Source organism: Chionomys nivalis, chromosome 1 (assembly GCF_950005125.1).
Source record: "Chionomys nivalis chromosome 1, mChiNiv1.1, whole genome shotgun sequence".
NCBI lineage: Eukaryota > Metazoa > Chordata > Mammalia > Rodentia > Cricetidae > Chionomys > Chionomys nivalis.
In genome coordinates, this window is record NC_080086.1 from 164,786,012 (window position 1) to 164,808,412 (window position 22,401).

At 45.7% G+C, this 22,401-nt stretch overlaps 1 protein-coding gene across 1 annotated transcript in view; it reads left to right on the forward strand.

The window, feature by feature from the left end:
- Zc3hav1 (zinc finger CCCH-type containing, antiviral 1) overlaps nt 1-22,401 on the forward strand; it is a 44,240-nt gene that overhangs the window by 14,472 nt on the left and 7,367 nt on the right. The window contains 8 exon segments of the mRNA XM_057778848.1: nt 4,782-5,013; nt 5,016-5,033; nt 7,314-8,249; nt 8,945-9,040; nt 9,256-9,379; nt 12,181-12,355; nt 16,362-16,485; nt 20,068-20,170. Coding sequence (XP_057634831.1) covers nt 4,782-5,013; nt 5,016-5,033; nt 7,314-8,249; nt 8,945-9,040; nt 9,256-9,379; nt 12,181-12,355; nt 16,362-16,485; nt 20,068-20,170 — 1,808 coding nt within the window.

Sequence of the window (22,401 nt, forward strand, 5' to 3'; positions counted from 1 at the left end):
TTAAGTAGCAGGCAAGAGTACTATGAGCAAGCCAGCCATGGTGATGCACACCTTTAATCCCAGCAGGCTTGCGAGGCAGAGGCAGGCAGATCTATATGCGTTTGAGACTAGCTTTGTCTGTAAGTGAGTTCCAGTCCAGTCAAGACTTTCTGCTGAGACCCTGTCTCAACAAATTTGGGTCTGGATGCTTCCTCCCCTAGGGTGCCAGGCGTTCCACTGTGATCAGGATGGGTTGAGGACAGTCATAGTGGGATTGGTTGATGCTTTACATCAGGGTGGCCTTTGGATTGAAGTTGGCAAGATAGAGGTATTTGTTGTATTGTTATTCAAGAGACTTATACCTTAAACTCAGTGATTAAGAAAACAAACTTTAGGGGGCTAGAGAGATGACTCAGCGGTTAGGAGCACTGACTGCTGTTCCAGAGCACTGACTTGACTGGGTTCAATTCCCAGCACCCACATGGCGGTTCACAAATGTCTGTAAATCCAGTTCCAGGGGGTCTGACACCTTCCTACCAATGCACATAAAAATAAAGTTAAACAAATCATTTAAAAATTCTTTAAAAATGAAGAAAACCTACTTTAGGTTTTTTACCCCTTGATAGCCACTTCAAGGGTCAGGAGGCTACAGCCCAGAGGCCAAACCTGGGCTGCCACCAGTCCACAAGAAGTCTCCTGGAGCACAGCCGTGCTGACACATTTACAGGTGGGCTGTTGCTGCTCCCCCTCTCCAGGGGTCACTTGAGAAGTGGAACAGAGACTGAGTGGCCAGAAGAGACTGAGGTGCTTCCTGTCTGGACTGTTGCAGAAGTGTGCCGCCTCTGGGTCTTGCCCAGATCCAGGCAGGGAGATAAGCGGCATAGTCAGGTAGAGGGTTCCACACCGTCTTCTAGGGATTCACGCTAGGAGGTTGGCTCTGTTGCCATCAGGGTGTGGCATTCCACCAACGACAAAGGATTTGTCACTTGTCACCAGTTCTCAGTCAGTGCGACTGTGGATGGGAAGCCAAAGGCAGCAGTTTACTTTTGAAGAAACTGGACGTAATGGGTAGCACATCTGCTCACATCTCAATGACCAGTGCTTATCACGTGGCCATTTTAGCTGAAAGGGAGGCCGAGAAATTTAGCTTTTGACTGAATGACCGACTGCCAAGCACTTCCGTGACTGGAGGAAAGACGGAGACAGGGTAGATAGTCGCGTCTCATCTGCATAGACCTACGGAGTGGGGAGTCACTAGATGTCTGTCGCACAAGGTCTGACCTGAGGATAACCCTCGTGAGAATCCTTCCGTGTGTTCACAATACAAAGTCGGTGCCAGCCTGGCACAGAGAGGAAGGCAAAGAAACACAAGAAGAAGGGTAGGAGGGCTGCAGAAGCTGCACGGAGGGTTGGAATCCAGATTTTCCTGCTAGATTAGACAAGAGAGCCAGTGGAGAGTCCTTGAGGATTCGACCATTTGGGGAACAAAATCAACAGATTTTTTTTGAGGTGGCTGCTGAGCTTCAGCAGCTATGAAGGTCGGGCATCGTGCAAGAGTGAAGAGGAAGCTATGTAAGGGAAAAACAGTGATGAATCTAACAATTCTTTGGGGAAAACCTACTTTTCCCTGCCACAGCTCTAGAGTTCTTTGTAGCGCTATGCCTGCTCTACACGCCACGTGCTACACGGTTCATGTGAGTTGGTTGGGCAAGGGGCTGGAGACTGAAACAGACACACAGACATGGGTCTCCTTCTACACCCTTACTCTCAGCTAGCTGCAAGCCCCTTCCCCCCAGAAACCACTTCTCTGCCATCAGGAACTCCTGAGAGTCTGGTGCTCAGAGCAGCTGCAAGACAAGTTGTTTGCTCAGAGCAGCTGAAAGGATAGGAAAACAAGTTGTTTACTCCAGCAGGCAGGGGGGTCCACAGTCGCCAACAGTTCTTTTTGTTTTTTTTTGTTTTTTTTTTTTTTTTTGGTTTTTTGAGACAGGGTTTTTGTCTGCAGCTTTGGAGCCAGTCCTGGAACAGACCAGGCTGGTCTCGAACTCACAGAACTCCACCTGCCTCTGCCTCCGAAGTGCGCCACTACCAGTGGCCCCAACAGTTCTTGCTTTGCCCCATGTCTGTCTATTTTCTCCCTCCCCTCGTCCTTCCTTTCCCCTCTTCCCTAGATTATCCCAGTCCCTTTAGCGTCATTAGACAGAGTTCCAGACCCTTCTGGCATCATCACCTCTGTGATTTAAGATTTAGAAGAGCCAGGCAGATTTCTGTGAGTTCCAGCCTGGTCTACAAAGTTGAGTTCCAGGTTAGTCAGTGATATGGGATTCCCCTCTGTATGCTGCCAACACTGTTGGTTAATAAAGAAGCTGCTTTACAGCCCAGATGGGAATTCCAAGCAGATGGAGGAGAAAGCAGGCGGTTTCAGGGAGACGCCATGTAGCTACTGCAGGAGATAGACGCGGAGCCCCGTGGCTATACACAGATGAATAAAAATGGGTTAATTTAAGATGTAAAAGCTAGCTAGGAATATGCTAGAGTCATTGGCCAAGCAGTGTTGCAATTAATATAGTTTCAGTGTGATTATTTCAGATCTGGGCAGCTAGGAAACAAACAAGCAGCTTCTGTCTACAAACCAGGGCTACATAGAGAAACCTTGTCTCAAAAAACAAAAATAAAAACAAAACCAGCATGTATCAGGTGCTCTGTTAAATACTGAATAAAGTAGTGGACAAGACACACTTCCCTATCCTAAAAATTAGTTGTTGAACAGTAAGATGGTTCAATGGATAAAGGAACTTGTCTCCAAGCCTGATGATCTGGGTTCAGTCCCTGGCCCCCACATGATGGGAAGAGAGTACTGACTCCCCCAAGTTGTCCTCTTTGTAGCTCAAAATGTCCTGAAACTCATTCAGCTGTCTAGCCTAGGCTAGTCTTGAACTCCTGGCTCTCACGGCTTAGCTGCTATGTGCTTGGATTATAGGCAGTGTACTATGCACCCCTGTTCTTGGATATGTAATTTTTTGAGACAGGGTCTTAGTTCTCACTTGAGTAGCTTGAACTCCCGGAGATCCACCTGCCTCTGTCTCCCTAGTGCTAGGATTAAGGTGTACACTTCACCTGGCCATTGTTTTGTTTTCTTAGAGACAAGATCACCGTATGTAGCCCAGGCTGACCTCAAACAAACCTTCTCTTTCCACTTCTTGAGGGTTCATATTATAGACGTGCTTAGTGTATCTGCTACTGGGGTTTGAACACAAGGCCATGTGTATAGCAGGCAAGCGCCCGACCAACTGAGCTACAGCCCAGCTCCTAGACTAGCATTACTAATGCGTATCCAGGTGCGTATGGTCCAGACAGCACACCTGGAGAGCTGTGGCCCAGACGCAGAGTCTGTAGTTGTCACATGCACTCATCTGGTGTTAGAGGCTACCCACGTGGCTCTCTTGCTGTTCCTGGAGTCAGACTCCTCTCAGCAAGCCGGGCAGAGCCAGTTTACACAGCCTCTTAGACCAAACATTTTCAACTTCCAAATGCCTGTGAGTTCAGGTTTGTCACGAATCATCCTGGGCTCCTCATCCAATGGTTCGAATACTTGCCTCAACAAGACAGCCTTGTATTTTGTTACTTACTCTGCTTCACAAACAAACAGAAACTAGAGGATTGCTGGGTCCCTGAGGTCACTCTGCTGTGAGGTCATCCGGCTTCTTCGAGGGCCGCCCCTCAGCCCTGCAGCCATTGGCCTGGTTGCAGCATCTCCGTCTTTAGTGGCAACTCCATCCCATAGAGCTGTGTGCACAAATGCATATAGAGCGGTGGTTCTCAGCCTTCTGACGCTGCGACCCTTTAATACAGTTCCTCATGTCGAGGTGACCCCTAACCATAAAATTATTTCATTGCTACTACAGAAATGTAATTTTGCTGCTGTTATGAATGGGGAAGGGGGTGTGCACCTTAATTCCCAGTACCTGGCAGGCAGAAGCAGGTGAACCTCTTAAGAGTTTGAGGCCAGCCTGGTGTACATAGAAAGTTCCAGGCCAACTGGGGCTGCATAGTGAGGCCCAGCCTCCATCTCCTCTGTCTGCCTTTCTTCTTCCTCCTCCTCCTGCTGTCTCTACACCTATTCCCTCAGATATTTGAAAAGATCTTGCTCTGGCTATCAGAGACCAAATGACAGAATCCCAAAGTTGCAGGTAAGACACATGTGTCTTTCAGCCATAGAAGTCAGAATCTAAACTAGACTTCCTCCTTTGGAAGGACATCCTTTATGATGTCCTGTTCATAGCCTGCCATTTGAGTTTGATTCCTCCAAGAATTATCAAATTCATTACTTTTTTTTTCATTCCTTTTTTTGAGGGGGGGTTGTTTGTTTGTTTTTTGAGACAAGGTTTCTCTGTTGCTTTGGAGCCTATCCTGGAACTAGCTCTTGTAGACCAGTCTGGCCTTGAACTCACAGAGATCCGCCTGCCTCTGCCTCCTGAGTGCTGGGATTAAAGGCATTTGCCACCACAGCCCGGTTTAAGTTTCTTTTAAATGCAATATTTTGCATTGACCTTGGTAATCCTCCTTGCCCCAGCCTCCTGAGAGCTGGGCCACAGGTATGTACCACCGTGCACGCTGTCATCCGTTAACTAGCCTGCAGGTCTCTCCTGTCCCCAAATATGTCATTTGAGTTGAACCCATCTCATCAAAGAGGTGGGCTGTGTGGGCATTGTTTTTCTGCTTTTAACAGGAAGGGGGCTCGTGCATTTTGCAAGTGTGGCAGATGCGAGGCTTTCTTGCTCATTGTTCCTCTCCCCATGTAGATATGCAAAAGTTACAAAGGAGAGGGCCGGAAACAGATCTGCGGGCAGCCGCAACCGTGCGAGAGACTCCACATCTGCGAGCACTTCACCCGGGGCAACTGCAGTTATCTCAACTGCCTCAGGTCTCATAACCTGATGGACAGGAAGGTGTTGGCCATCATGAAGGAGCACGGGCTGAGTTCTGATGTGGTCCAGAATATCCAGGACATCTGCAACAACAAGCACTCTCGGAGGAACCCCCTGCCATGAGAGGTGTGCCCTTTGCCTTTTTTAATTGTGCAGACTTTCAAATAAACAGAACTTACAAGGAAAGAAATCTACCTGTAAAATCTCAGCTTCACTGCACAAAAACCTCCTTCTTTTCCCTTCCACACCTTTCCTATGTACATGCACCACTTTAATACAATTGATAATGATTTACACGTAGCTATTATAGCCCCTGCTTTTAAATAAGTTATTATTGTCAGATGTGTGTGTGTGTTGTTTGTGTTTATGTGTGTGTGCATTCCCACGCACTTACATGTTCTTTAATGCCAGCACTTGGGAGGCAGGGGCAGGCTGATCTTTGATTTCGAGGCCAGCCTGGTCTACCTAGAGGCTCAGAACAGCCAGGACTACATAGAGAGAGAGATCTTGTTTCAAAAACAAATAGTTTAACAAAATGTTTATTTTTTTTTCCTTGAAGCTTTCTTTTTTTATACAATGAGAATGAAACAGTTTTGAGATTCAGCAGCTTTTAACTTTGTTCCAGTTGTTTAGCCTCTTTCTCTGTGTGTGCATACAAACACGCACACAATACAATTTTAATTGCAGTTCTTATTTATTTCATGTTGAAGTCAGAGGGTAATTTTCAGAAGTCAGTTCTTCTTCCCTTTTGTGAGTCCTGGGGAATCAACTCAGGTTGGTGACTGAGCCATCTTGCCAGCCACATATACTTTTGTTTGTTTTCTTTTGTTTTTGAGACAGGGTTTCTCTGTGTAGCCCTGGCTGTTGTAGAACTTGCTCTGTAGACCAGGCTGGCCTGGAACTGGGAGATCCACCTGGCTTCAGCCTGCTTGCTTCAAGAACCCAGAACCATCAGCCCAGGGAAGACACCACCCACAATAGGCTGGGCTCTCCCAGAGGCGGGTTTTGGTGTGTTCCATGTGGGTTTACTGTGTTGGGGAGAGATCGGTATTTGCTGTCACTTCTAGTTCACCTGTGGAGTTAGCTATCATGAGAGGAGGAGGTTTCCTTTAGTTACGTAACCGTTGTCCCCTTTCCTCTACCAGGACAGTACATACATGCTCCTCAGAAGCATACACACCCCCACCTTTCAAATCCCTTTCCACAACAGACATCATGGATGTACAGCACACACCCAGACTTCACACTCTGGACACACTCTGGATCATTCCTTCTATAGACTGCTTCCAGGAGATGTGCACTATCACTTTTCTGGAAAGAACACACGGCTCCATCAATTTGACTTTTATAGTGATATTTTATTCTGTCTATGCTATAACAAATAAAACTTGCCCTGAAGATCGGAGTGTAGAACTAAGCCACTAGTTAACCACAGAGACAAAGCACACACCTTTAATCCCAGCACTCAGGAGACAGAGGTGGATGGATTTTTGTGAGTTCAAGGCGACCCTGGGCTACACTAAAATTAATCCAGTCTAAAAGAGAAACAGAGCCAAATCCCAGTAATTGGGAGGTGGAGACAGGAAGGAATATATATCGCTGGGCGGAAAGAGGAGTATAAGGCGGGAGGAGACAGGAGCTCAATGCAGTCTGAGGATACAGTCTGAGGACAGGATTGTCCTTTTGGTCTGAGCATTGCTAGAGGTAAGAACCCTAGTGGCTGCCGCTTTGCTTCTCTGATCCTTCAGCTTTCATCCCCTGATAGCTGACTCCAAGTAGACCAATTAGAATTCATGCTACAGGCTTTAACTTTTCCTTTTCTTTTTTCTTCACATTTCTTACGTAATGTGCGGTAGGTTGGCTGAGAACTTGTTATGTAGCCTTGGCTGAACTCCCACCCACCTCAGCTTCCCAAGCACTGGGATTATAGGCATGAGCCACCATGTCTGCCTTCAGTTTTGACTATAGATAAGTTTAGGGAAACCTAAAGAAAGAAGCCTGTAGCTTAGATGAAACCGTAACTTGAGTCTATGGTTCCTTTTCTGTTTGGTTTCAGTGTTAGGAATGCTCATTCAGGTATTCACATAAGTGGAATCTCTGCGCCTTATAGAAATTCTTCTCTTAATCTGCTCTAGTACGGCTTTCATTCACTGTAGTAATGAAGTTTAACTGAGGACTAGGGTCTGGAGACAGGCTCTTGGATACTGGGGGACTCATTGAGTCCCAAGAGAGACCGGAAGAGCGTGGGGTCTTCCTCTTAGCCATAGACTCCTGTTCTACCAGGGTTCCAGCTCCTGGATTTGTAGCCTCCAGTTAGGAATCTCAGCTCACAAGTCTGGACGAGCAAAAAGAACATCGCGGTAGGATCTGAGCTTCAACTTCTCTTTGGGTTCTTTCTCTTTCCAGCTCCTCATTCCCATCGCAGAGGCGGGGCCAGAGGCAGAAGCAAAAGCAGAGACCGGTTCTTTCACAACAGTCTAGAACTTGTCCCACCTGACTCGCCTTCGGAGTCTGGTCCACCTAGCCCAGATGCCAGCAGCTGTAAGGACTCCCTGGAGGATGTGTCTGCAGACGTCACGCAGAAGTTCAAGTTCCTGGGAACTCATGACTGTGCTCAGCTTTCGGCCGCTTCATCCAAGACTCCCGGTCTCAGAGGAGCCGGTCAAATGGGAGCAAGCACGAAGTTTTCAGAGAATGGGGACCCGAATGGCTTCTTTTCTAGGAATCATGCAGATTCATCCCCAAGTCAAGCAGCCGGCGGCTTCCGTCTTGATGTGACACAAACACGTGAAGCCATGGCCGTGAAATCGAGCAAGCCTTCTGGACCCCACATGGATGTCAAGGGCAAGAGTGAGGCTCAAGACAAACAGAAGGTCCCTTTCTTGAGTAGTTATGCTGGCGGAGCGGCTGTGGAAGGAATTCTAGGTGACAGGGGCACAGTCAATGGTCTGGGAGAAGTAACATTACCTAGCAACCATCAGAAGAGTACAGCTAACCCTCAGGATCCCCGCACCACTGGCAGAATCACCGACAGTGGTCAAGATATGGCATTCCTGGGTGGCAAATATGGAGGAAACACACCCTGGCCCATTAAATCGACCCATAATGTACCAAATGGCTCTAGTCAAATTCTGAATGAAACTCCTAACAACTCTAAAAGCAGCACCACCGGCTTTGGGGTAAAAGCAGCAGTCCCGGGAAGAAAAGAAGCCGTGTGCTCTGGAGTGCAGAGTCTGAGAAACCAGATCTCAGCTATGCCTGAGGAGATCACTGCCCCTGCACAGGCCAGCAGGCTGCCTCTGTCACCCGCACGTTCCTCAAGCCACAGAGTTGAGATCCCTGGTAAGAACTCGTGTAGTGAGGAGCAGCGGGCTATATTCCACCACCCGGCTAGCTTTATACCCAAAATAACAATACAAAAATTGTATTCTTTTAAACACTGCTTGGCCCATTAGCTCTAACCTCTTACTGGCTAATTCTCACATCTTGATTAACCCATTTCTAATAATCTGTGTAGCACCACGAGGTGGTGGCTTACAGGGAAGGATCTTAACCTGCGTCCATCTTGGAGAGGAGAGCTATAGCGTCTGCCTCACTTCCCTTCTTCCCAGCATTCTGTTCTGTCTACTCCACCTATCTAAGCTGCTGTCCTATCAAAAGCCAAGGCAGTTTCTTTATTAACCAATGAAAGTAACACATAGACAAATGACCCTCCTCTGTGAGCCCTCAAGGATGACCTCAGACTCCTGAGTGCAAGTCACAGAGGGAAGAGACTCCTAAGGCTGAGGGCACAGGGAAGGACAAACACAATACCATGGCATTGAGTCTCCGACCTCAGAATTGCAGTCACTTCCTAGCCAGGAGTCCCTAGGGCCCTAATGCCCATGTGTCATTCTACAGAGCGGCTAGGCAGACTCTTAGGGGCAGCCCGAGAATCCAGGGTGGATGTGAATATGGACCCCATTTCTGATGTTTTTCTCACAGAGAGGCCAGGCATCCTCATTTTTGGCATCCACGCATCCTCTTTTGTTTTGCAGATGACCTGTCCTTAATCACAAGTGCTGCATCGCTTACTGATGATCGTGGCCCAAAGGAAATCTGTCAGGACCATCTGTATAAGGGCTGCCAGCAGAGTAAGTTGCGTTTCCTGAAAGATCCTTTAGTCCTGCTGGGAGTGTGGCACATGCCAGGACTTGCCCAAGCTGGGACCAGCTTGAGTGAGGGGACGGTGGGGAAATGCCTGGCTGGGAGGACAGGCCAGCCTTGACAGGAAGTCAACCGTCAACTTGAAGTTGAATTGGTTAGAAACCCCAACCCTTCACTGTAAACCCTTTCTCTGTCACCATAGGCACCTGCAACAAGAGCCATTTCCATCTGCCCTACCGGTGGCAGGTATTCGTAGATAATTCTTGGATTGACTTCCGGGCCATGGAGGACATCGAGAAGGCCTATTGTGATCCCCAAAATGAAGTGTAAGTTGGTGGTTATCCGCTGGCTAATGGGTTCTACAACTCGGGCTGAGGGAAGCTTCAAGCTCAGCCTGTGGTACACCAAGCTGCCTAATGCTGGGGACTCCAGGAATAGTTAGTAACTCGAGTGACATCAACAGTGACATGATTGTTTGATCTGTAGGTGTATCCTGTACAGAGGTCAGTCATTTTTCTTCTTTTTCTTTTTTTCCCCCCCGAGACAGGGTTTCTCTCTGTGTATCAGTTCTGGCTGTCCTGGAATTTGCTTTGTAGACCAGGCTGACTTTGGACTCACAGAGATCTGCCTCTGCCTTCTGAGTGCTGGATTAAAGGCGTGCACCACCACCGCTCAGCTCATGGAAGCTCTTATAAAGGAAAAAAACATTTATAAAAAAAGGCCAGGTGGTGGTGGTGCACATACGTCCCCACGTGTGATTTGAATGGTTCCACGTGTTCTAGCACAGGCGTTCGTTGTGTAGCTATGTTTTAGTGTGCCATCTCTGTGTTCTAGAGACTTACAGGAGGGTTGCTTATATTACTGCATTTGCTAGGATTGGCAGGGGGATGGGGTGATAGCCACATAACCACATTTACTTTTGATGTGCAGGAGGGTAGGGTACTTAACAATCAGTATGGAATCTAGAAGCTTTTGGCTGATGTCCTGTGTCTCCGCGTTCTGCCACTAGAGGGCAGAACTCGCTGTTCTCATATGTAGATGAGACATTTCTTTCTCCCCTCCCCCAGGAAAGACATTCCCCCCCCCCATGTAAACCCAGTTTCTCAATCTTGAAACTATTGATGTTTAAGAATAGAGTTGTTGAGGGCAGTGTTAGCAGTGTCCGTGGTCTTGTTTTCTCTGCTTCCTTTGGCCCACGGTGACCACACATAGACATTCACCTTTACCTAAGGTTCCCCTGATCTTTCCTGATCAAGGACCTGAGAGCTCTTTCATGGAACGGCAATTCTCAAGCTTCCGTCTCAGCAGCACTAGCACTCCTGAAATAGATCGAGGATCTGTGTATGTGAGTTACAGCTATCAGTACAGTGTATTAAAAATAATACCCAGGAGCCTGGCAGTGGTGGTGCACGCCTTTAATCCCAGCACTTGGGAGGCAGAGGCAGGCGGATCTCTGTGAGTTCGAGACCAGCCTGGTCTACAAGAGCTAGTTCCAGGACAGGCTCCAAAACCACAGAGAAACCCTGTCTCGAAAAACCAAAAAAAAAAATAAATAAATAAATAAATAATAATAATAATAATAATAATAATAATACCCAGGGCTGGAAGATGGGTAAAAGTGCTTGCCATGTCAGTGGGATGAACTAAGCTCAACCCCCAGGATTCACTGTGAAAGGAGAGAACTACTTCTAAGTGTAGTCCTGACCCCCATGCATGTGCCTTCGTGCACACACCATACACACATACATCATACACACACATTATATGCAGTCACATCCTATACATACACACATGCATATACGCATACTCACATGATACGTATATTCACAGTATACCCACAAAACATCAAACATACACACTAATAAAAACTAAATGTTTTGAAGTTGTGTGTTACGTAGCCTTCAGAAATCTGTCTTTTCACCCCCTAGAAAGCTTTCTTATACATAGAAAAATAGAAAAGCAAAAAAAGCCAGTTAGTATATCCTTCCTTTCTTGTGTGGGTTTTGTTTTGTTTGTTTTGATGGTGGTGATATTGCTTTTTTGGAGACAGGGTTTCTCCTCTATGTAGCTCTGAATGATCTGGAACTTTCTCTGTAGACCAGGCTGGCCTCAAGCTCAAGAGATCTGTCTGCCTCTGCCTCCCAAGTGCTGAGATTAAAGGCAAGCCACTAAGCCTGTTTTTTTTTCTTTTTAAAGATGTTTTAATATTACTATGATAACTTTGACCTTGTCAATCCTTTTATGGTTTCCATATTATTATTCAAACTATTTGTTCTTGCAATAAATCTGTTTTTGTTTTTAATTTAAAAATGAGTTTTAATTAAAAAATTGAGTTCCATGCTAGGTGGTGGTGAATTCCAGCAGGACAGCCAAGGTAACATAGAGAAACTTTGCCTCGAAAACCAAAATAAATAAATAAATAAGATTCCTATCACTTCGCCTATTGTTTGTTTTATGGATAATTCTCTTGTTTTATGGGGAGAATCACTTTACATTTTCCCTTTTTATAAATTTTTTCCATTTTATGTGTTTTTACCTGCATGTGTGGATTCCCTGAAGTGGAGTTACAATGGTTGAGAGTAGCCATATGAGTGCAGAAAATTGAACCCAAGTCATCTGTAAGAGCAATAATTGCTCTTAACCACAGTGAGCCTTTGTACTAACCCACTGGGGATTTTCTTTTGGGGGTGGGGAGAATGAATAACTTTAGATTTTTTTTAAAATTAATTAGTTATTAACTGTTTGAGCCAGGCCTTCACTAGGTAGACCAGGATGGCCTCAAACTCAGAGTGATCCCTCTGCCTCAGCTTCTAGTGTGCCGGGATTAAAGTCCACCACCATGCCAAGGAGGAATGCAGATTTTGGAAACCATTCCATATGTAGTGCGGACAAGTTACCTGTCTGTATTTCAGTTTTTCTAGTATGTGTAAGACCAGAAGCTGTACAGAGAAAATTTAGGCTCCATGCCTTGTAGCATTTAGAGTGAAAGAGACAGAAATAGAGAAGGAACATTTGAAGATCCATTGCAGCCCTAAAATTTAAATTTCGTGTTCATGGTAGGGGTGACCAGAATGTTGGAGGCAGAGGTCACGGAAGTGTTCACTTAATTTTTTCCTCTTACTTTCAGCATTTTGATGGGAATTCATCGGATCGATTTCCAGAAGATGACCTGTGGTTCCTATCGCATCCGACGCCTGTCCACTCCTTCGTTTGTGGCACAGTCGGAGAATTCTGTCTTCAGCACCACGTGGCTGTGGTACTGGAAGAATGAGTTTAACAGATATGTACAGTATGGGGATGAGGTGAGTACCACTTTCCCCTTAGGGGTGTCTTAGGGTTTCTGTTGCTATGAAGAGACACATGGCAACTCTTACAAAGGAAAGCATTTAACTGGGGTGGCTGGTACTTCAGAGGTTCAGTCTTTGGCATGCAGGCAGATGTGGAGCTGGGAGTTCTACATCTGGATTGGCAGACAACAGAAGGAGTCTGTGTCTATACTGGACATAGTTTGAGCATAGGAGACCTCAAAGCCCACCCCCACAGTGACACCCTGCCTCCATTCTTGCCTTTTCCTATGAGATTATGGGGGACAATTACATTAAAACTACCACAAGGGGACTACCGAAACACTATTAACAGAATGTTTGAAGGCAACAATCCTATCCTTGGAGAGTGGGTATAAAAGGTAAACCTGTGTGTGTGTTTGTAGTAGGGTGTCGGGGTGGGAGTGGGGGTGGTACAAGGGTGGGGTGTTCCAGTTCCAGTATACTCTAGGAGAACTGAGAATCACAAATACATTATTTTTCAGGACACTTGGGAGACACAATTCAATCATGTCCCTCTTCCTCGGTCTTTTTTTAATTTAATTTATTTATATTTTATGTTTGAGTACTCTACATGCACATGTTTATGCCAGAAGAGGGCGTCAGATCCCATTATAGATGGATGTGGTTGCTGGGAACTGAACTCAGACCTCGAGAAAGAGCAGCTATTCTAAAGGATGGCCTGGACCTGTGAACCAGCTTTCTGTGTGTCAGTTCCAAATGGCACAGCCAGCATAGACAGCGGCAATGGGGAGTTAGGAGAGCGATGGAGGTGTCTCAGCGATTGTCGCACCAGTAGAATGTCTTTTTTTTTTTAATTGATTTTATTGAGCTCTGCATTTTTCTCTGCTACTCTCCCTTCCTCTCCCCCACTTCAACCCTCTCCCATGGGTCCCATCCTTCCAATTTACTTAGGAGATCTTGTCTTTTTCTACTTCCCATGTAAATTAGATCCATGTAAGTCTCTTTTAGGGTCCTCATTGTTGTCTAGGTTCTCTGAGACTGTGAATTGTAGGCTGATTTTTCTTTGCTTTATGTCTAAAAGCCACTTATGAGTGAGTACATATGATATTTGTCTTTCTGGGTCTGGGTTACCTCACTCAATATGATGTTTTCTAGATCTATCCATTTGCCTGCAAATTTCAAGATGTAATTTTTTTTCTGCTGTGTAGTACTCCATTGGGTAAATGTACCACATTTTCCTTATCCTTTCTTTAGTCATGGGCATTTAGATTGTTTCCGGGTCAGGTTCTGACTATGACAAACAATGCTGCTATGAACATAGTTAAGCCATGTCTTTATGGTATGATTGAACATTCTTTGGGTACATACTCAAAAGTGGTATTACTGGGTTTTGAAGAAGGTTGTTCCCTAATTTTCTGAGAAATCGCCAAACTGATATCCAAAGGGGTTGTACCACCTTGCATTCCCACCAGCAATGCAGAAGTGTTCCCTTTTCCCCCCACAACCTCTCCAGCATTGGTTGTCATCAGTGTTTTTGATCTTGGCCATTCTTACAGGTGTAAGATGGAATCTCAGAGTTGTTTTGATTTGCATTTCTCTGATGACTAAGGATATTGAACATTTCCTTAAGTGTATTTCAGCCATTTTAGATTCCTCTGTTGAGAGTTCTCTGTTTAGGTTTGTACTCCATTTTTTTATTTGATTATTTGTTCTTTTGATGACCAATTTCTTGAGTTCTTTGTGTATTTTGGAGATCAGACCTCTGTCTGATGTGGGGTTGGTGAAGATTTTTCCCATTATGTAGGCTGTCGTTGTCTTGTTGACCGTGTCCTTTGCTTTACAGAAGCTTTTCAGTTTCAGGAGATCCCATATATTAATTGTTCTCTCAGTGTCTGTGCTGCTGGGGTTATATTTAGGACCATACGAAGCAAATTTGATCACTCACGTTCAGTCAGAGTTTGGATTTGCACGAACTTGAAGGGTTGGACTAGAAAGATTCTAGGTTGACCCACCGTGGGGACATAGTAAAGAGGAACAGAAGTCTGAATACACTGAGCATCTGTCCTTTTGTGTAAAAATGTCTCTTCCTTTGATTCATAGGTTTCTAAAATCAGGTTGGGGGTAGGAAGAAGGAGACAAAGAGAGAAAGGTCTTCAAATCAAAGTGACATTGAAAGCAACAAATGAAGCTGAGAGTATAATACTCTAGGGCTGGGATTAAAGGAGTGCACCACCATCATTAAAGACACGCACCATCCAGTTTCTATGGCAACTGGTGTTAAAGGTGTATGTCATTATGGCTATTGAAATTAAAGGTGTGTGTTATCATAATCTGGTCTGTAAGGCTGACCAGTGGGACTGTTTACTCTCAGGTCTTCAGGCGGTCTTTATTTATTAAAATACAGTTGAAGTGTCACTACACAAGAGTAAAGGAAGGACAAAGAAATGGTGGTGTGAGCTTTCATGTTGTTAGAAGTGAGGGGCAATGGAGCTGCTAAAGCAAAGAAAGAAAATCCCCACCACCTCTGTGAGGAGCGCAGGTATGTCTCAGCAGAGACACCAGTGTTTCTGCTAAATGTTAATGTCCCCCATGGAGAAGACAAGTGTGCTGTGGGCAGGGACCCTCTACAAGCAAGGGTCCTTTCATGTTAGTTCAGCAGCACACACATTTTATCAACAAATCCCTCACGGAACCTAAACGAGCAAAGAGGAGCAGGCAGAGTTGCCGTTTTGAAATGGGCTAAACGCCAGACTTGATGGCTTGGCCACCTTGTCAATCTGCTCTTTCCCATGGCCTGTGGAACATCTTTGCAGCAGAGCTCTCATCACACCGGATGCAGATTCTTCTTATGTTCCAGCCAAGTATGACATCAAAGTACAGTTGTGTAGACAAGCATGTAGGCCCTCGGCCCTAGGACATTTTCCTTGGGTGCTTCTATTCCAGGGCCCTCTCCTGATGGACATTTGGTGGGCCTTTCCTTAGGGACGGAGGGGGGGGGAGGCTTATTAGAAAACTGAATATCACTAAAGGAATCACGAGCCCATCCCCACGTAGGTAGCCGGCAGGATTCCTGTCTTCAGCCCCTATGCTCTAATTCTCAAGGAAATGTTTTGCTAATGTTTTATTGGGAGCCTCTGAATGTAGGGTTTCACATCCTGTCTGTTCCTACGCAGAACCAATGCAGCGGAATGGCGGCTTAGTGTTTCGTTGGTTCGTTTGTTTTGTTGGGATTTATTTATTGTGTATACAGTGTTTTACTGCATGTACGCCTGAATGTCAGGAGACAGCACCAGATCTCATTACAGATGGTTGTGAGCCACCATGTGGTTGCTGGGGATTGAACTCAGGACCTTTGGAAGAACAGCCAGTGCTCCTAAAATCTGAGCCATCTCTCCAGCCCCAGCGGCTTAGTTTTGACACGTCTTTCCCCTCCCATCCTGAGGCTTGCATTCTTCCTAGATGCCTCAAAACCAGAGATGAGGTCTACGTTTCTTGAGTATCCAAGCCCCTTTAAACACAGCCTCAGTGGGTAGCAAGCCCAATGCATCTTCAGTGTAATAGGCTGACTGGGGGGTCTGCTTGCGCTACTTACCGGGGTTGAAGGCAGAAGAGAGAGCCAGGTCATTTATATCTGAGCAGCAGCATCCCTGTTGGTGCTTAAAACTTACAGGAGTGTTGGAAAGGCTTCTTTACTACAACTGCAAAGTGCCCGTGATGTCCTGACTCCCACAAGACTATCAGTTCTGTTCCAGCGGCTGCAGATGAGTTTGTATTGTCTAGGTGGTGTAAAAGGAAAATCGCATTCATGGTCTTCGGGCAGCCCCAAAAAGTACCATCCGTTTCTACAGACAGTGCTCTCTCCAGCTCTGTGACTTGGTGTCTGGTGGGAAGTTCTTCAACCTGGCTCCGGAGAGAGCATGCCGCCCTAATCCCATCGCTAAAAGCAAACAGTAGAGATTTCCATCCCGAAAACCTACCCTCACGTCTTTACCTGTGTGTTCTTAACTTTTTCTGCATATAGAGCCATGGCCATCCCCGCTCCAACATCAGCTCTCCGTACCTGGAGTCTTTGTTCCGATCCTGTCCCAGGGGAGTTGTTGTGCCCTTCCAGGCCGGTTCACAAAGCTACGAATTGAGCTTCCAAGGTGAGTTCCGGTCTTTGGTGGTGTGGAATGTCTGTGGAATCCGGCACTAAGCACACGAGTAGACAGTCCACGTGCATTGCCCCACACCCAGGGTCAAGGGTCTTTTTTAGCGTGGGAACTGTCCGTGTCTGAGAGTGGCAGCTGGTGGCCATCAGATCCATGTTCTGACTCTTTCTGCCCCCTCTCTCTTGGGAGATCAGAAGTTTGGACAAGAAGTCTCTAGGGGTTCTTCAGCTCTGTCAGAGTATGCTTCTGATTTTGGGGGTGCGCTTTGTGAGTATTTAAGTTGCCGATGACCACCATGGAGTCTTGATCCTCTGGGCACCCTTAGACCTCAGAAACTTGCTCTTGGCTTCATGCCCTGCCTGTTGTTCGGTGATTTCATTTCTCACCTCCACTCAGGCACATGGCCTGCCACCACATTTTGTTTTCTGCCACAGTGTTCATTTGAACCTCTGTAGGAAGGTCTTGGTAGCTTCCACCAGTCTGCCTGCCGCGTTGAGGAAGGAGGAAATGAGGGCTGGAACCAGCTTCCCTTTGAAAGTGCTTTGGTGCACTGTGCCTCAGGGCCAGGCCTGCATGTAGTCAGACACTCACAGAGCCAGGCATGCAGACCTTGATCCTTTCTCAAGTCCTTGGCTCTCCTGGGAAGTCTCTGAGATCTGAGTCCCTTTATTGTGCCATAAATAGTGTAACTTTAGGGATTATATTATGCCAACGATTTTGGAAATCAGCCTGGCATTCACACCAAGACAGGCTGAAAAGTGCCCACTGTTTCATTTCCTCTGTGTCCGCTAGACAAAAGCAGTGAGTAAATAAATTCAGAGGAGTGGATGTCAGTGGGATGTTAGGGCAATTGTCCTAGTTTGCATCTCTGTTATGATAAACACCATGACCAAAAGCACTTGGGGACTGAAGGGTTTAGGGAAGCCAGGGCAGGAGCGCATGGAGTGCTGCTTACTGCCTTGCTTCCCCTGGCTTGCTCAACTGTTTTCATACAGAATAGTTCCCTCTGCCTGAGCATGGCACTCCCCACAGTGGGCTAGGCCCTCTCACGAAATTAGCAATTTAAAAAATACCTCCCAGGTCCGGGCGGTGGAGCGCACGCCTTTAATCCCAGCACTCGGGAGGCAGAAGCAGGCAGATCTCTGTGAGTTCGAGACTAGCCTGGTCTACAAGAGCTAGTTCCAGGACAGGCTCCAAAAAAACCACAGAGAAACCCTGTCTCGAAAAAAAAAAATACCTCCCAGGAGCCGGGCGGTGGTGGTGCACGCCTTTAATCCCAGCACTGGGAGGCAGAGGCAGGCCTGGTCTACAAGAGCTAGTTCCAGGACAGGAACCAAAAAGCTACGGAGAAACCCTGTCTCGAAAATTCAAAAAAACAAAAACAAAAAAAAACCTCCCAGGGATGCAGAGGCAGCTGTGAGTTTGCTGCCAGCCTCATCTAATCTATTCAGAGCAAGTTCCAGGACAGCCAGGAATACACAGAGAACACCCCCCCCCCCCGCCATCAAAAATAAAACAAGAAAGAAAATGCCCCTAGATGCGTCCACAGGTTAATCTGATGGAAGCAGTTCTCTCTTCCCAGATGTGTCTAGGTTTGTGTCAAGTTGCCAGAACATACCATGGCTATTGTTAGAGATTACGATTATAAAACTAGGTATTAAAAACTAACTGGGGCCAGGCGGTGGTGGTACAGGCCTTTAATCCCAGCATTTAGCAGGCAGAGGCAGGCGGATGTCTGAGTTCAAGGCCAGCCTGGTCTACAGAGTGAGTTCCAGCCAAGGCTGTACAAATCCTGTCTCAAACAAAAACAAAAAAAGAAGTGGAAGGGGGATACCTAGGGCATGTCTTTAATCCCCTTCACTTGAAAGTCAGAGGCAGGAGAATCGAGACCCTATGCCAATACAAAATAACCCCCTCAAAGTAAAACTAAAAAAAAAACCATAACTATTGTATTTCAAATTTATTTTCTGATTTGTATGTTTTATTTAAAGTGTGAATTGATTTTTAATGTGGATGCTGCAAGAACAGCAAGCACTGTCAGCCTCTGAGCCATCTCTGAAGTCCTTGCTTTAAAAAATATTTTTAAATTTATATATATATGGATATTTTGCCTGCATGTAATAAAATTGTGTGCCGTATTTGTGCCTGGTGCCCATGGAGGCCAGGAGATGGTATTGGAACGCCCAGAACTGGAGTCAGACGTTTATGAGCTGCCGTGTAGGTGAGGAGAATCAGAGCCATGGGAAGGGTTTGAGAAGCATTGCTTCAAGATCCAATTTACCCCTAATGTGATGTTTGTTTTGTTGTATCACCATTACTGAGTCTTAGTTGTCTCAGTAAAATGAATCCATTTCACTTGTGCGGTTGGTTGACGATCAATGAGTAACTTCATGTAACGACCACACTACCCGAGACACACAACATTTCCGTCTGTCTGGAAAGTTTGTCCTGCCTCTTTTACAACCTCTGGCCCCGTCTTTTACTCCATGACAAGCAATGGCTGGTTTGCTATAAGTTCCTATAGGTCATTTCTACTGTTTCTAAAACATCATATTAATAAAGTATGCATATTGCTGGGTTCTTTCACTTAAAATAATTGCTTTTAGAATCATTTATGTTGCTGCAAATGTAGTTCTTTACTTTTATTTGCTGAATAATATTCCATCATAAACACATGCCATGGTTTATCCACTCATTCGTTGGTGAACATCCGGTTTGTTTTCCAGTGTTTGGTTATAATGATGCCTATGAACATTTATATGCTGGTCTGTGTAGGGCAATTCTTCAGGTGGGGTTTCTGGATATGTTTGGCTTTGTGATAAGTTGTTTAATTTCCAAGCAAAACATTATTTTATCCTCTAACAATACATGGTAATTTGCTTTTTGAAAAAGGTCATTCTTGGAATTTAGAGCCAGGTCTACAATTGAAAACACATTTCATAGTGTGTGTGTGGGGTTTGTTGTTGTTGTTATTTCTTCTTCTTCTTCTTCTTGTTCTTCTTGTTCTTGTTCTTCTTGTTCTTGTTCTTGTTCTTCTTGTTCTTCTTGTTCTTGTTCTTCTTGTTCTTCTTCTTGTTCTTCTTCTTGTTCTTCTTGTTCTTCTTCTTGTTCTTCTTCTTGTTCTTCTTCTTGTTCTTGTTCTTCTTGTTCTTCTTGTTCTTGTTCTTCTTCTTGTTCTTCTTGTTCTTGTTCTTCTTCTTCTTCTTCTTGTTCTTCTTGTTCTTCTTCTTCTTCTTGTTCTTCTTGTTCTTGTTCTTCTTGTTCTTCTTGTTCTTGTTCTTCTTGTTCTTCTTCTTGTTCTTCTTCTTGTTCTTCTTGTTCTTCTTGTTCTTGTTCTTCTTCTTCTTCTTCTTCTTCTTCTTCTTCTTCTTCTTCTTCTTCTTCTTCTTCTTCTTCTTCTTCTTCTTCTTCTTCTTCTTCTTCTTCTTCTTCTTCTTCTTTCTAAAACCACTCTCTTTTTTGTGCATTTAAGATTCAGCCATGAATGTTACCTGTACAAATGACTTCTGGGCGAGGGAGGAGGAAGAGTCATTTCCTAGGATTGAGTCTTGACTTTTATTTTTTTTCTGTCCACAGGGATGATTCAGACAAACATCGCTTCCAAGACTCAACGGTGCGTCGTCCGAAGGCCGGTGTTTGTGTCGTGGAAGGATGTGGAGCAGAGGAGAAGAGGTCCAGAGTAAGTGTTTAGCTGGCAGGTGTCTGAGACGCTTGGGCCCTGACCTCGCCATGCCGCCACCGCGCGCCAAGCTTCTGGAGTCTGTGTTCTCGGGAAGTTCCCGCTTCTGTTTCTTTGTTAAGGAACATGCCATGAGTGAGAGGCTCAGATCAGGGGTCGGGGGAGCAGGCCCTCCATTAAGCTTTTAATTTTTTTAGGTTTTGGGTGTAGGGTGGGAGGAATGCGATACCAGGAAACCAGCATTTGCCCCTATCTCACAGGGGCTTCTAGGCAGGTCTCATCCACACACTGTTCTTCAGCTGTGACTGGACCAGCGGGTGTGCCTACCAAGTACTGAACATACTGGGTTTCTGTTTTGCTGTGGGTTTTCTGTCTTTGGTCATGCTATATGGTTTATAGAGGCAGGGAGGCTGAGAAAGGGGCTTGAGCTGGCAGCCTAGTTAGGACTTTAGAGAAAGATAAAGTTGGCTAAAGGCACTGGTTTGAATTTTAATTGACTTGTAATCATTGTATACCAATGGGGTATTTCAAGGCGGGTTTTGCTGTGGGGAATTCATTGTAACTTGCCTGTCTGCTGTGAAACTCAGTAAAATCTCATTGTTCACGAACCTTGCGGTTGGATTTTTTCCCCTCTGGGGGATGTGTGAGGATATGAATCTGGTTTCAAGGCAGGTGTAAAATCAAGCTGTTTGTAGATTCTTGTGGTTGTAAGGGTCCGAGGCAGGTTACCATGAGGCAACGTGGGAAATAACATCTAGGAAAAGCTCAGACGTGGGATGGGCAGAGAGTGGTATCCAGAAGGCATGTGGGTGCCAGTGCGCAGGATGGAACAGCCTGGTGCAGGTCCTCCACTGCGACCAGGTCTGAGACCCAACTCTGGTCCCCTAAGTTCACACCCTTAGCCCCTGGGATTTGGGCAGACAGCCCTCACCAGTCACGCTGTGCTCACTGCTGAGGTACACCTCTAGACCCTGGGAACAGTGGCTGGTGGGGGGGGTGCTCAGTAATGACAGTTTCTGGTTTGTTCATCTTCATGTTTAGATTCTGTGACAACGCATTTGTACATCTAACAAAACTGACAACGAAAAGTCATAAAGTAATACCCATTTCACGTTCCGTTTTCCCATGCTCTTGGTAATGACCTTTTATAGTTGATCTATCTCCTATCATAGCCAAACAAGGTCTGCTATTGCAGTTAGCTGGTTCATTCTTTTAATCCCTCCTGAGCAGAGGCAGGTGAATCTCTGTGAGTTCAAGGCCAGCCTGGTCTACAGGGCAAGTTCCAGGACAGGTTCCAAAGCTACACAGAGAAACCCTGTCTTGAAACACAAACAAACAAAAACCAAAAAGAAAATAACAAAAAAAGTTTCTTTGTGCGCACACACATGCATGTGACTGTGGTCTCACCCATTCTGGTATGGGTAGAAGGCAGAAATTGACAGTGGTATGTTTTCCTCAATCACTTTATCTTGAGATGCAGCTACTCACTGAAACTGGAACGTGGATTATCTCCACCTTCCTGCCTGTGCTGTGTGGCAGGGAGGGTGCTCCACATACAGGTTTTTATGTGGGTGCAGAGGATCCAAACTCAGGTCCTCACTTTCCCCAGTGAACCATCTCCCCAGTCCACCCACTCACTTTCTCCAGTGAACTGTCTCCCCAGTCCACCCCCACATTCTTTCTTTCTCTCTCTCTCTCTCTCTCTCTCTCTCTCTCTCTCTCTCTCTCTCTCTCTCTCTCTCTGTTTTGTTTTTGAGATATGTAGTCTTAGCTGGCCTTGATTTCAATATGTAGACCAGGTTGGCTCCAAACTCACAGAGTTCTGCATGGTCTGCCTCCTGAGTGCTAGGATTAAAGGTATGCACCTCCAATCCGATTTCCCTCTGTTTTTAAAATGTAGTTTAAAAAATCAAAATGGGTGGTGTTATCTATGAGAATATACTCCATTGTATTCTAATGGAGTCATTTTATGGGTGGCTTCTGTGGACGGGTTACAAGATTTTGAAATTTTGGGTTTTTGGTTTTTTGCTTCTTTTTTTGTTTTGTTTTGTTTTTCGAGATAGGGTTTCTCTGTGTAGCCCTGGCTGTCTTGGAACTCACTTTGTAGACCAGGCTGGCCTCAAACGCACAGAAATCTGCCTGCCTCTGCCTTCTGAATGCTGGGACCAAAGACACGCACTACCACACCTGGTGATTTTGAGGACTAGTGAGGTCCAGACTGGGTTTTGGTC